The 14,608-nt window shown below is 42.1% G+C and overlaps 1 protein-coding gene across 2 annotated transcripts in view; it reads right to left on the bottom strand.

Annotated features, from left to right (window-relative positions):
* The window catches only part of PDE4B (phosphodiesterase 4B), a 219,451-nt gene that overhangs the window by 186,810 nt on the left and 18,033 nt on the right, over positions 1 to 14,608 (bottom strand). For both annotated transcript variants that reach the window (XM_054211349.1, XM_054211351.1), the window contains exons 2-3: positions 6,993 to 7,104; positions 5,294 to 5,529 (exon numbers count right to left, since the gene is read on the bottom strand). In XM_054211349.1, the coding sequence (XP_054067324.1) occupies positions 5,294 to 5,529; positions 6,993 to 7,034 (278 nt within the window). In that variant the 5' untranslated portion in view covers positions 7,035 to 7,104. The remainder of the gene's footprint in view (positions 1 to 5,293; positions 5,530 to 6,992; positions 7,105 to 14,608) is intronic.

The following is a 14,608-nucleotide window of genomic DNA, read 5'->3' as shown; positions in this document are numbered from 1 at the left end:
TTTTTTTAGATTACCCTGTATCTTAAGTTAAAATATTTAAGTCATGGCTCACCCTCTCACGGTTCTCACTTTCATATTACCACTGGAAGTTAATTGGAAGGTGATTTCTGAAAAAATGTGGCAGAAAAACTACTTACAGAAGGAACAGGCTTATTTTCCTCCACCCCTCCCAAATAAGATGTTCTGTATTTGAACTCTGTTATTCTTTTCTTCAAACCACAGGTACCGCAATCCCAGGCACGGCTAAATTTCCACAATTCTTAGCACACAGTCCGTAGCACAGCACTGATGTTGCAGGTTGAATTCTGTACCATTTCAGCGATGACAGAACCAAAATTTCCCCTACCCAATAACGAACAATATCTTTAAAAGGAAACAAAGTACCAAAGCTGCTGTGGTACGATCTGGCCGTGTTCGCCATCGACAGCTAAAGTTTTGCAAAAAGCTCGGTAACGCACAGAGCTGTGCAAGACGCGTGGGTAGCAGAGGGAAGCACTGCATTTCACAGATGTGCCATCTCCTAAATTACCCCAGGAAGAACCACAGATGTATTACTATACGTAAATTCTCTTCCAGGATTTCAGTTTAGAAATCTCATTTGATAACAGAAATATTTTCCATTTGGCATTTTCCTCCATACACAGCACAAACACTGAAATGCTTTGGAGCAATGGAGATCAGACCGAGCCTAAACAAAACATCCAGAACAAAGAATTCCAGCTTATTCCAGCACAAGACCAATAAAAAGATAAATAATGATCATATGGCAGAGATTTTGTGCTAACAGGAAATGGAAGAACTGGAAGAACGGCCCAGCGCAATGCACACCCCAAATACACACAGTGAGAGTTTCCCCGGGGATTTAATCAAGTTAACAGGAGAAAAGAGAAGTAACCCCAACAGCGGCAGAGCTTTTGCACCTTACTGTTCACAGCAATCCACGGGGATCGGGTTTTGGTTTATCCGTCCCTCTCCAGAAACTCCGTTATTGTTTTTCTGGTTAAGATGATAAATTTCTACAAAGAGAACAACAGCTTGCACAAAGAGGAAACAAAACCCCAAACTGAAGTGACTTCTTTGTTGAGTATGAAATGTCCGTGGAATGCCCTAGTAAAAGAGACAATGTCCCTCACACCAGTTTTGTATGTGTTTCTGAAGATATGCTAAATGTATCAGTATAATGAGGAACTTGTGTATCAGCATGAAAAGTTGACTGTCATCACGATATCGCTAGGAAGGTCTTTCACAATCTTACAGTCATTACAAAAGAAAGATGATAGTTCCTCTGCACAGCAGACAAATGAAATAAAGACATTATTTCTAGGAATCATGTTTCATGTCATAATAATGAGGTGTTTCACATCTGTCTTTGGCGTTTCATGCACACAGAAATAGATTACAGGAAGCTTGGGTAAACCTACACACTTCTGACTGAGTGCTATTGATCTCCTGGAGAAAGCACCTCCAAGCTACAACTCTGTGAACGCTCAGGGGAAAAAAACAACCCACATAATAAGTGAATGTTAAACAATTTTTACTGGATGCGTAAGGGTTATGATGGTTTACCTTACCGAAAACCTAAATCTGGACCTTACACTGTTTATGCACTTTAGTTGTGTGGACCTCAAATATCTTAGACCAAGGCCATTCACATTTATATTTCAGTGAAGAGTTTCTTTTTGTGGGATTCACTAACTCCACCGCTGTTAACAGTATCAACAAACTTGATCTTGTACAAGGTGTAACGAGACTGTCTACCTTTGGGAACATAAACGGAGCTCAGGAAACCTCTGCATCCTGAAGCTAAACGCAAGGAACAAACTGAGTGAACAACTTCCATAGCCCAGAGACATCATGTCAGGGGCCTAAAGTGGTGCAACCTGACTAGTCAGTGCTGCATTAATGGGGTGGGTTTGTGGACTAATGAAGATACGCTGAAAAGATCACCTGAAGATCGACCGAAACACTGGGAAGCACAAGACAACTGGCAGAAGACAAGAGAGATTCTGTCAGACATATTGAGATTTTCTTCTGAGCTGAGGACAGTCACACGCAGAGGATGTGAAGTCTCCATCCTTGGAGGTTTTCAAGATCACACTTGTTAAAGCTCCCTGAGCAACCTGGTCTGACCTCAAAGCTGACCTCACTGCGAGCAAGGGGTTGGGCTAGAAACCTCCTGAGGTCCCTTCCAGCCTGAAATATCCTATAACCCTAGGAAACTAAGGGTTGGATACTCTTTTCACAAGGAATACCCTCTTTCCTGTCCCAGTCTGAGATCTACACTATTTAAAGGCATTAGGCTCCCTACATGTAAAGCCTTTTTTCCCCTGCGATTGCTTAAAACGTGTTAATTTTCTGCCTGTGGCCTCAACTATTTTTATTAAAGCTCCAAGGAAAGATACGCATAAAGTGAGGTGAAAAAAACCCAGGCTTGAAATGTAAGAATGGCCTTACTGCTCAGGCCAATGGTACATCCAGCCTATAATCTGGACTCCTACAAGAGATTAAAAGCACAGAAAAGAAAGGAACAGAAAGCAAACATATATGATATATGATATTTTCCCCCCAGATATTTCCCAGTCCTAAACAACTTGCAGCTCATAAGCTGAACAAGAGATGGGGTTTCTGTTTTCAGAAGGAAATCACAGCAGATCACTCCTCCAAGGATCTGCTGAGCTTTCCCTTGAGCCTGCTCAAACTTTTAGCATCTATAGTATCCTACGGCACAAAGTTCCAGAGCATAACTAGAAACTACATAACGAACAACCTCCTTGCATTTGCTTCACGCCTGTCATACCGATTTATTTGGTGGCCCCTTGTTGTCATACTAGAAGGGACAACAAGCAATAGATCATACCACTAGCAAGATCTCAGTCCTATCCCTTTCCACAACTGTCTTTTCCATGCTGAAGAGTTCCAGCCTCCTCGGTCAATCCCAGCGCAGAAGCTGTTCCGTATGTTTGATCATCTTAGAGGCCTTTAACTCTTTTTACTTCTATTGTACCCTTTTTTGAGAGGAAGGACCAGAACTGTACACCATATGCAACATTTTACCAACTAATGGGTTCCTACTATGGCATCCTGATGTTCTGTTTTACTCACTATTCTTTTCCTTCAAATCTTTAACAATTAATTTTCTTTTTGACCATTAATAAATACTGAACTTGCAACTCTATTGGACTTCTCTCCTATACCCAGGATCTTGCTCTTGAGCAGTTAATATTGCTTTGCAGCTCCAACTCTTTTGTGCTCAGATATATCACTTTGTATTTATCTACACTGAAATTTTCCTATCACTTTATTGCCCACTCACTCAGTTTCTTAATGCTCATATCATTCCAAAGCTGTTTCCACACAACGGCACACGCCGGGCTTACACAAATATAACCTGCCTCTGGGGTATATTTCGTGCCGAACTGAACCACAATATAGAAGCCCAACTGCTTCAGGACGAGATCCCGCTTGCACCGCTCCTACACAAGAAAATCTCGATCATGACTGTGCTCCCTGAGAGCGTGGTCAGGCCCAGGGCAACTGGGAATTGGGTAGGGAAGGAACTGCCTGGCATGGGGTAGAGAACAGGGCTAACCTATTCAAAAGCCCTTGATGACTAGGACTTGAACAGAAAATGGGAAAAATTAGACCAATTTTCTTGCCAGCTGTCAGAGCAGTCAGTCTAACCGGTGCCCAAGTCAGGAAGGTGAGGGGGATGCAAAGATGCCCGTGCACCGACGTGCTGGAACAGCACTCTGCATCCCAGCCATGCCAACCAGCAGCTCCCAGCTCCCCACAGGGCTGTAAACAGATGTGACAGATTCAAGCAAAACCAAGAAGTCGGAATCTCCCTGCTCACTTATAAGAGATTAACAGCAGTAATGAAATAGCAGTAACTTGAGCATCAGCTAGGTTTTCTCTTTGACTGGCACACTGTTCAAGAATGCATGTTGTGCAACACAATATGCATACATCGAGCCTGCTGTAACGGAAGAGAGGAGCAGCAATGCCCCCTTGTGTTACAAGGGAAACTAATGGTAAATCCATTGCAATTCCTTGCATTTTCCTAAATCGTGTATGAAGGCGTATTCAAAGATCAGAAGTAATTCGTTCTTAACAGCACACCTTATGAATAGGCTCTCAACTGTCTTGCAGTCAAGATTACAAATTGCTGCAGATACACAAAAGGGAACACTCGTAAAATGCTGATAAAGGTAAACCAACCCTTTTATCGTCAAAATTCACAATCCATCTGAAATTAGATAACTCATTTTGTTGAATTTATCCACAGCAATTAAATGCAAAAATTGAACAAAAGCCCCTGCTAATTCCTCTTTGACTTCTGTTATCTCATCTATTCAAGTGCGTAGTTTAAAAATCCTGTCTTCAATAGGAAAACTGTTTTTAAAGGACTCTAACAAACAAATCTATAATTGTTCAAACGCAAACTGAAATGCCAGCTCTGAAGAATGCTGAGTTTAACAGAAGCTAAAACCAGATTCAGACTTGGAAATAACGCTGTGAACATGTTTCCCAGCCGGCAAATGAAATTGAGAGCGGAGCATTTAAAACCTCGAATCCAAAGCACACCTGAAATCTGAAGTTGAGAGTACAGGTTTTAAAGCTGCAGTGCCATTCCAAGATTCAGATGGCAACCTGGGCATCTAATCTCACTTTGCCGTTAAAATCTATCATAGCAATTCCAACACATGAACACTTGGGGCTTTGTCTTCCTGTCCTCCCTGTAGATGAACTTCCTTGTTTCGGAACGTAACATTCAGTTTCAGTTTTGGAACTCACCTCTTAGCAACCCCCTTTTAATCAGCTCCCTGATAGTTTCTTTGGGACTTTTCTTGAGCTTAACATCAGATACAAATGCTTTTTCAAGCCTTTCTTCTAACACTTGGCCAGAGAGCTAAAGCCGTTTTCCTTATCTGTTGTAGAAGAGCCTACCACCATCCTCAACTCTTCTGTGGGTGGAAAGCTAGTAACACAAATCCTCTGGCTGAGATCGGAATTTACGACACAAAAGTTTCATTAAGACGCACAAAAAAGGTGAACAGAAGAGGTTTTAACAGAAGTAGAATTTCAAGAAAAGGCAATTACTTTGTAAACTTGCATCTGTGATACGCTGTCTGATAGACATCAACAATACTGATTAATATATACAAGATAACTACCCCGTGCCTTTCAAAAAAAAAGAAAAAACCCAACAACCCAAAAGTAGAAAACAAAACAAAAAAACCCCAAACTAGAAAAGCCATCTACACGACAATCATAACAAAGGGAAAGAACCTACCAGTCTTGGTAAGTGGTGATGGCAATACTTGGAGGTGTCAGCAAAGGCAGAGTTGTTGGCCTGCAGACAATGTCTCTGTCAGGTGTCTTTGCCTTTTCTGTCTGTCGTTGGGATAGTGGCGGTAACTGCAAATTACCCGAACAACACCTTCTTCCTCTCCAGAGGTCTATGCCCAGAGCATGGCTGGAAGTACTGTAGGACTTACTCAGCCCGCACTCCAGGTAATCCAGAGCATTCTGCAAAGACAGAAAAGCCACTGAAGTTCCGCAAACAAATGTCTTCCTCCATGAGGATAAAACACATTCAATTGTTCTACGGTCATAGCTACTGAGAAAAGATAATTCTATGTTAAAATCCTGGCAGAGCCTGACACTGCTGCATTGTTATTTTATGAATGAAAATTCACTCAAAACTTGCCTAAGCTAAATTCAGCATCTAATTCTCATCTAATTGAAAACGCCAATAACCCAGGTCACCTTGTGATACGTTAAACTTTTGATGTTTTGAACTTTTTCAGAGAACATTCCGCTCAACATCCATCTTAAGTATCATTCTCTCCACGGCACAAACATCCTGGTTTGACACTTTTTTTTGATGAACGACCAGACAGAGAAAGGTGTCAAGAATACTGGACTTAGACATATCCTTAATTATCCAAGAGCTACTCGGTTACAAGAGCTCCCAGCTAGGACACCTTACGCCACGTCTGGAGTTCCTAACAGAAATAGTCTCAAAAAAAGGTTTTGATCAGTTAAAGCAGTTTTTCCTCTTCAGTGATCCAAATCCTACAAAATCAGGTCAAAAATACTCCTAGGAACCCCAGAAAGGAAATCCTGCCTTCCATATGACCTAACCTGCCTTTATTTATAAACTTTATAAAACTGTTTAATTTTTTTGTTATTATTTAAGAAGCATACAGCAGAGTTTTCTAGCTTTCCATTAGACTTCAGATGCCTGCTTTCGTTACAATCAGCAAGGACTGAGCATCGTGCTCAGCAAAACTGACTATGAAGTAGTGCAACGTGTGGTCTAAGAGTGTAAAAGAAACATTTATTGAAGGAGTGCTATCGGACACATTAACTATTAGGTTCCACTCCTCCACTGTATTTTCATATACATTCCATGAGGTTTTCCATCTTTGGCGAGCCCCAGCTGTGACAAACAAGTCAATTAAAGCTGCGGTTTTCATGCCATCATTACAAACTGAGACAATTCTCCAGAGAATGGGAACTGGAGCTTAATTAATAGGGGATTATGATGATGATTAGCAAGTGCAGTAACGGAACAACACATGCATCATCACATTAGGCGTTCAGCAACTACGGTGGGGAGAGATGCTGAAACACGTATAAGTATATACGTGCTGCACAGGAGCAAAGATGGGATCCAGAATGGAACTTCCATAAGGTATGGAAATGTTCCCGGCTGCCTGCCAGCATTAACTGACCAAAGAACAGCAAAGTATACGCTCTGCACGAGACTCCTCTGAAATTCTCATGGTGTCAGGGTTGGTTCGTTGGTTTTTAAATGTGCAAGGCTTCTTTGCTGCTTATTACATGAGCTGCAAACAACTCTAAGGAAATAAATGAGTAAGCAAAGCAAAACCAGCTGATAGTTACAAAATAAGACAAAACAAACTTTTAATCTCACTTTCATGAAGTACTGGGAACGATAACACATGCCTTTAGAAGAAACTTACCTCATCTGCAGTTACTGTCATGACACTTCTGCTTTTCTTCATTATTGAGATTAAAGTGCACCCCGTTATAAAAAACTCTTGTTGTTCAATCCGATTTCTTCAGATGGGCAACCTGAAAGAAAAAAAAATTCTATTTTGGAATAAAAAACTGTCTTGATAGTACACTGTGGAGCTAACTGCTGACATCACAGCTGATTTATAACTTACTGTCCATTTTCATAAGCCTTGGCAGCAGATGTTACGCTAGTGTAGCTCTCTATTAGTGAAAGGACAATTCAATATTTAGTAAAATCACGTTAAAAGTAACCAGTATTCACAAGGCTCTGCAATATAAGCAAACCCTGAAACACGTCTAGTGATACGGAACCAAAGGTAAAGGGTTCTCCTTACAGAGAATTTTTCTTTAAGTGAGCCTTTTCCAGAGATACAGTATAGAAGGTCTCCAAGAACGGCTTGAGCTGGCTCTCGCAGAAGAAAAGGAATTGCATTTGTATGCAATTCTAAGATTTAATCATAACTCACAAACATGATTTATTATTGCACCGGCACGCACGCACCACTTCAGCCACCAAATTACAGCCTTCTGTAGAGGGTGACACTGCAGCCACTTTGAACCACGCAAGAGCGCGAAGGGGAATGAAACAGACGAGAAGCCGAAGCAGCAGGAGAAACCAGCACATGGGAAAAAAAACCCTTGGGGGGTTCCCAGGCCCCCTACCCTTTCTTGTTCAGGATTTAGTACTCATTAAAAAGCTACATTCAGGATTAGAGAGAGAGAACACTGAGGGTTGTGGGTTTTTTCTTTTCTTTCCCCAAAGAAGTAGAGCTGGAGTGCCATTTTTTGTGCTGACAGATTTCCTCCCCTGCTTGGAAGGATTATCTTTGAGGTAGAAAACTGCTGAAGGGCCACTGCTCATAAACTTCGCTGCTGAAGCCACCACAAAAAGCCGTGCAACGGTTTCAGGCTTGGTGATGTTCGACTTCTAACATGATGGTCACTCTGAGAAATCAGAGATTTTTAACTGGATTCAGATAACCTGTTCATGCCGCGCAAGTTCAGGAGAGCAAGAAGCAACTCAGACTGCCAGCAAAAAAGGGCTGCCGGGCCCTGGTGATCCACCCAGCCAACCAGGAGCAGATGCGGCATCAAAATTAGGCACTGAATTCTCTTCCCTGCCACTACCAGCCGTCAGGGTCCCCGAAAGCTGGCAGCCTGCACCACTGCCTTTTACTGCGAGGTTCAAAGCCCTGGCAGCAGGTACTGAATGCCATCTGACACCGCAATTGCTGGTTTTACAGACCTGCCCTTTGGTTCCCACCCACAACGAATTTGGAAGTCTGAATGCCCAAGCACGGCAGCTCAGCTTGGCTTACAGCCACCACACAACGATGCCATCGAGGGTTCAGATTCAGCTTAAAAACACCATGTCCAGATTAAATGCTACTTAGCTTGCATCTCTACCTATTTAAAACAAAAAAGCTTTAAGAAAAAAACCCACACTAACTCTCAGGCACAGCATCCCAACACAGAGTGGGGCCTCTGATGGCAGAGGTCTGAGGACATCACAGTCTGCAGGAGCTCATCTGCTCTTCCACGCACAAGAGAAGTTCTGTGATGAACCTGCTTCCCCCTAAACCAGACGGCTCTGGGGAAAAAGGAATGAGAAAGAGAACAAAACAAACTCAAAGGGAACACTAGCACACAATGCTAGCGCTGTAGTGGAGTCTGCCTGCAGCGCTGGCTGTGGCACAGGCACCTCCAGTTGTTTTCATTTCCTTAGGGTTCGTACACCCAACACACATATATCCATCCCTCCACCGCCAGCCAAAGCATTCGGAGCGCTCAGATCCACGCCAGACATAACTCCTGCCATTCCAGCACACATGCCAGCACACAGGGCTGTATGCTTCATCCTCTGTGAGGCAGCATCGGAAAAGAGCTGAGGGATTTGTCTTCTAAAGCACCTACACAGCTTCCCTCCAGAAGAGGATGGACAGGAGCAAAGGACAGAAAACCACTCAGCAATGCCTTCCCCCAGGCTCGCTCTGCTCTCGGTGTCTGCCGCTGGCTGTCACCAGACCCAGGCCAGTGGGAAAAACAGATTTATGGCCTCATCAAGAACCCTCTTCTTATGACAACAGGCCACACACATGCACCAGCCAAAAAATTGGGGTGGATTTAGGCATTACAGCAGTGGAATGGCTATTGAAAACCAGACACTTGGCAGCACGGTTGTGTGGCAACGTTACATCTCTCTGCAAACCTTACCTACCTTTTAGTCCATATTACAATTAGATGAGCAGGCCAGAAGTGAGAAAAGCCATAGAATCAGAGAATGCCAGGTTGGAAGGGACCTCAAGGATCATTTGGTCCAACCTTTCTTGGCAAAAGTATGGTCTACACGAGACGGCCCAGCAGGCTGTCCAGCTGGGTCTTAAAAGTGTCCAATGTTGGGGAATCCACCACTTCCCTGGGGAGATTATTCCAATGGATGATTGTTCTCATTATGAAAAATTCTCCTTTTGTGTCCAGGAGTCATACCCTATTAGCAGCATAAAATCATACTACAGTGTCAGGATAAAAGCCTAGAATAAGTTTAACAATTTTATCGATCTTCAACAATTAGGAGAAACTAAAAAGCCCCGTTACAAAAAGAATGCAGAACTGAGAGCAGACAGCAAATTAGATGATACTGGCCCAGATACCACGCAGGTAAAGAAGACCACGACAGTGGTATGTATGCAAGGACGAGGAATAATAGGGCATGAATATTTGCTGCCAGAAATAAATACATATTCCACTGTAATATGCAGAAAAAAATTCATAGAAAGAACAAAAGAAGGAAGCAGTTGCTGAAGCAGCAGAACTAAGCAGACTACAGATTTGTGCTTAATAAAGTACAGATTTGTGCTTAATAAAGTACAAGTCTGAGACGTTCATTACTGCCCGGCTGTGCAGAGTTTGTGATGCCCAACACAAACACGGCGCATCTGCCAGTGGGACTAACAAATGCATCTCCCTCCTGAATACACGTCAGTTCACAATCTGACATAAATAAATAAGTAAATGTGCAATAAAGTAAATAAACACACACATAAATAAGCATCCAGGAAAACACCTTTTGGGGAAAAAAAAATAAATCTAAGTGTAAGAGCATCTCCTAAATTCAGCAGAACTTTAGGATCAGAATCGACAGTCGGCGAGGAGACATGGAGAGACGGGCCAGCCTGACTAGCAGATCGTTTCTGTGGAAGCCTGAGTCCTCTTCTACCACAGCTTCCTTTCCTTTATAAATATTTATCAATTCGTCAAAGTAAGTTTAACCAGAACATGAATAATTACAAAAACGCATATTCTGTTCAATGTGGACTGCATTTCTGAAGAGCCTAGCAAGAAAATCTGAGACTTCCGTTAGTCATGACTACATTACTGCTAAAATCTGACTCATTCTTCTCTTGTGTCTTTACATAAAAGACCTGACACCTGGGACGAACATCTAGGGGAAAAGAAAACCCACCAAAATCACTCCAAAGAGGCTTTCTGGAAAATTTTTCCCATGCACATTTTCTAATTCATGCAATCTTTTGTTACAAGCAAAGAGCTTCTCTCCGCTACCCGAATTCTCCAAAAAGAAACTATCTCCCAGCGGACTGGTTAAATGCAGGTAACAGGGAATGCCTAAAAGCAGCAAGGCTTTGCGTTTGATATTAGACTACAAATAAAAGTACTCTTTCAGTGCTGCAGCTGGGTCTAATCCATTTTGCTGGACTATATCCTAGGTAGGGTATGAGATTTCTTTTCACACCAAGCTGACCTAGTTCCTCCACCTGAAGTTTTTTGCGTGCAATGACCGTGTTTTTCAAAAGCGACAGTAAACACTCCAGCGATTTCAGAGTGATGAAGCTTTATAGCAAAGGTATGAATTAACAGGGTTCAAAACTGGCAATGGACAGTGGTGAGGATAAAACTACATGGATGCGTGTGATAAAGCCTGGTTTTCCTACACACTTCTTTAAAAATAGCTATTCAACTCATCCAGTATGAAATCCACTATTTAAAGAAATTCCTAAAACGCATCTCAACGTGCAAGTTCTGGTATGATTTAGAATCTAAGACACATTTCACCACGTCGCTGTTTTCCCACACGTTTTTGGCTTCTGCAGGGGCAGGTTTAAAGCCACAGGGTAACATGACAAGCAGACTGACCCCCTCACCCCTAAAGATATTTCCCTCGCCAATGAACTGCAGGCAAGGCAGGGCCAGGAGGATTACATTTTTGCTGCCCATGTGGCGCTCGTTCTTTGGATTAACAAAAGGTTTTGGCAAGCAGAGCTATTTATCCGGCTCCTTTCATACTCTAAATTCATTTCCTCCCACTTTTCAAGAAGGCAAGACACAAAGATTGAGAGATAGCGAAAAACAAAACAAAACTCAGTGAAATTCAGATAATACAGGACATTCTGCAGTTTCGTACCTGTTTCTTCCCAACGGCCAGCAGCGCGGCCGGGGCCGTGACGCACATTACTGGGACAGTGTTTTTCCTAGCAATAAAACGCTGCTCCTTACACGTTCAGCAGAGCCTGAAGGTAGTCAGAAATAAAAACAGAAACCTGAATGACGAATTAATGGAGAAGCTTCACTAAGGAAAGGGCTGGGATGAAGGAGATTATCCGATCGCACAGATAATTTGTGAGCTGGGATTCAAACATCTTGATTCTCCTTAAAGGTCATCAAAACTTCACAGGGTGAAGTACCTGCTCAGACAGGGTGACAGTCACCAAAAAAAAAGAAGAAAAAAAAAAGTTATAATCTCAGGTCTAGCTCTCCCAGACGAAACACACGGGCTCTTACTTCAGGCTTGGAAATTGCAGGCGATTCCTTGTAAAAAAAATAAAACCTTCGTGCATTTAACATCAGTCAAAGGCAAGCTGAGGTATCAATGGCAATTGGTACCTGAACAGCGATGGTTTTGTATTTTACCTTAAACAAGACCAGTTCAAAAAGCGAGAGCAATACTTCGTCCTCGGATTGCTAAGAAGGTCAGCTTGCTTACTGGAAAAAAAAGGCAACGGAGGTCAAGGCCAACTGGTTGTCCAGCGTGGCAGCAGCACCGCGGGTACCGGAGCTACCCCAGCCATCCACCTACAGCAGCAACAAACCTGCGGGATGTTTACGAGCTGTACGTACGGCAAATAAAACTTCAAAGAAACACCGGTCAAATGTTTCTGCAGAATTACATTCCCCTGAAAAATTACTCTCAGGAATTTTACTATTTTACTTTTGCATCACACGCGCATCTTGAGCCACAGAAGAATTAACTGTACCTTTTTCCCTTTCACCAATTTAGGCACTAGGCACTTTTTTTTCCAGTATTGAGCCCTAAACTTTTCGCTCCGTGACTACCGCTATTATGCCACCTCCTTGGACACAGCCTCCCAGAAACACATACGTAAGAATCTCCCAAACAGCCCTTTTTACTACTTATTTAGAGAGCAAAAAGTTGTTGTTTTCAGTGATCTCTTTCCATTTCTTGTGAACAGAAAAAACTCAACTGGTCCGCAGGGCTTCCGGCAGCTCCAAGAAACTCACTCCTCCTCAGAAAACTCAATGCAGTATAATTTTCATAAAATGCTGAGAAGACTTCATAGCACTACACAAAGTAAAAGCAAGGGCATCTATTTGTACGAACGCCTGTAACCTACGAAAACAGGCTCAGCAAAGAAGGATTTGCCCTGAGAGTTAAAACTAGCTTTATTTCTTACCCCTGCGATTCTCACATACACTAAGTTTGCTGTAGAAGCGCCGAGGATCTGCCAATAGCAGCCAAGCAGCGAAGTGACCGCTTCACTTTGTCCTCTTCCAAGGCTGCTTTAAGCTTTCGCACAACTGCCAACCTGTGAATTACAGGCTGATTGTGCAAACCAAGTCTAAACCACTCTGCTGTTTGTAAGCTAGCAGGCATCTGTGCGATGCGATAAAGTTGCAAATTTATCTACAATATAAATTAAACCGATTCTTTTATTATAAAAAGTGAACGCTAGATGCAGGGTACTCTTTGTACGTATTTGGGAAAGTTCTGTCAAAGTTGCGCAGGGTCAAAAAAACCCCTTTAAAAACCCCCTGCCTTCCCACGTTACCACTGGGTAAATTATCCATATTAAAACGGTGTCTTAACTTTCATTAGGAGGTTCCTCACTGAGATATCACCAAGGTTAAGCGGATTGCAAAGACTCATCTTTTCTCTGGCAACCTAATCATTAAAGCTGAGAATAACCAAGTCAGTCTATTCCAGAAATTCCAGTAACTCCTTGATTTCCAGCAGAGGGTACAATCAGATTGTCGTTGCTCTTCACTTATTTCATTTATGATAGGAAAATCAATACCAATTTGAACCTATCATTACATTGCTCGCGGTCATTAGGCCTCTGCAGAACTCCCGTGAAATACAAGCAATATTTTTCACAATTACTGCTGAGAAAACACGACCATATTTTTTTCAGGAAACTTTCAGGCAAATGCTAATAGCCTGGGCAGAAGAAAGAACTGCAGAAAACACTATTTGATTTTCTTTACTATGTTAATGATTTTTAAATCTTATATTTCTATATGTCTACGATTGTGGTCAAATGCAATTAATTTAAAAATCAGTTCTGACAGCAATAAAGAATACAATTTAATAGTGCTACCTACCAGCACATACAGGATTTTCAAGGTAATTACTTAGGAAAGTAAAGCATACTATTAAAAGATGCAATTTATACCTTTCTTGTTCCATGTGCAAATGACTAGCAGAGCCTCCCACTCCTCGGAGTGGAGCTGAACAGCGTTCAGAGAGCAAGGAACAATTATTAATTATGCTTAAAAAAAAAATTTAAAAAAAAGGTCAGTTTAAAAATACCACAAAGCCCAGCACCACAGAAAATGCACGCAACGCAAATTCTCCCCCTTTAGATTGGTAAGTTGCTTTTTAAAAAAAGAGACTTCACGTTCCCCATGTGTTTTTATTAGGGAAGGAGCATAATGCACTAAGCCTTGCTGGTCTGCATAGATAACGGAAACGCTGCAGATCAGGCAGGATTAGCATGTGCTGGATGAACTTACTTACTGTGTCACCGCCAGCTAATGCGGTGCTTGCCTCGTGCCACCGATTTATTTCTTACCTTCCTAAACTCCCCCAGATACTGCTCTAGTCCACGAGGAAAAGTTCTAAAATCTTCAGATCTCTCTTTCTCCTCCAGTTTTTATGGAAAAAAAAAACAAGTTCAAACAGCTTGCAAGAAGGATTTTTTTTTTTTTTTTTTTTTTTAAATACCGGAGCCATGCAGCAACCAACACAATGGTCCTAAGCACAGAACTACAGTCGAGCCTACAAATAAAGAGCATACTCAGAACACATCCTTCAGAACTCTTCTAACAGAGGAATATTCCTAACCTTGCCAATTTTTCCCATTGAAAAAAACTGCTAAAGAATAGTGGGGTAAGATGAAATGCAAAAATCAGAACAGCAAGAGGTCCCTAGAGAACCAAAATAAAGGTAGCTGAGACCTGCAAAGGAGGAGACCCACAAAAGGAAGAAGAAATCTTAACTGTATGCTGGTTGCACACCAAGAGGCTG

This window comes from Rissa tridactyla, chromosome 8 (assembly GCF_028500815.1).
Source record: "Rissa tridactyla isolate bRisTri1 chromosome 8, bRisTri1.patW.cur.20221130, whole genome shotgun sequence".
Classification (NCBI taxonomy): domain Eukaryota; kingdom Metazoa; phylum Chordata; class Aves; order Charadriiformes; family Laridae; genus Rissa; species Rissa tridactyla.
This window is presented reverse-complemented; position numbering and strand designations above follow the sequence as displayed.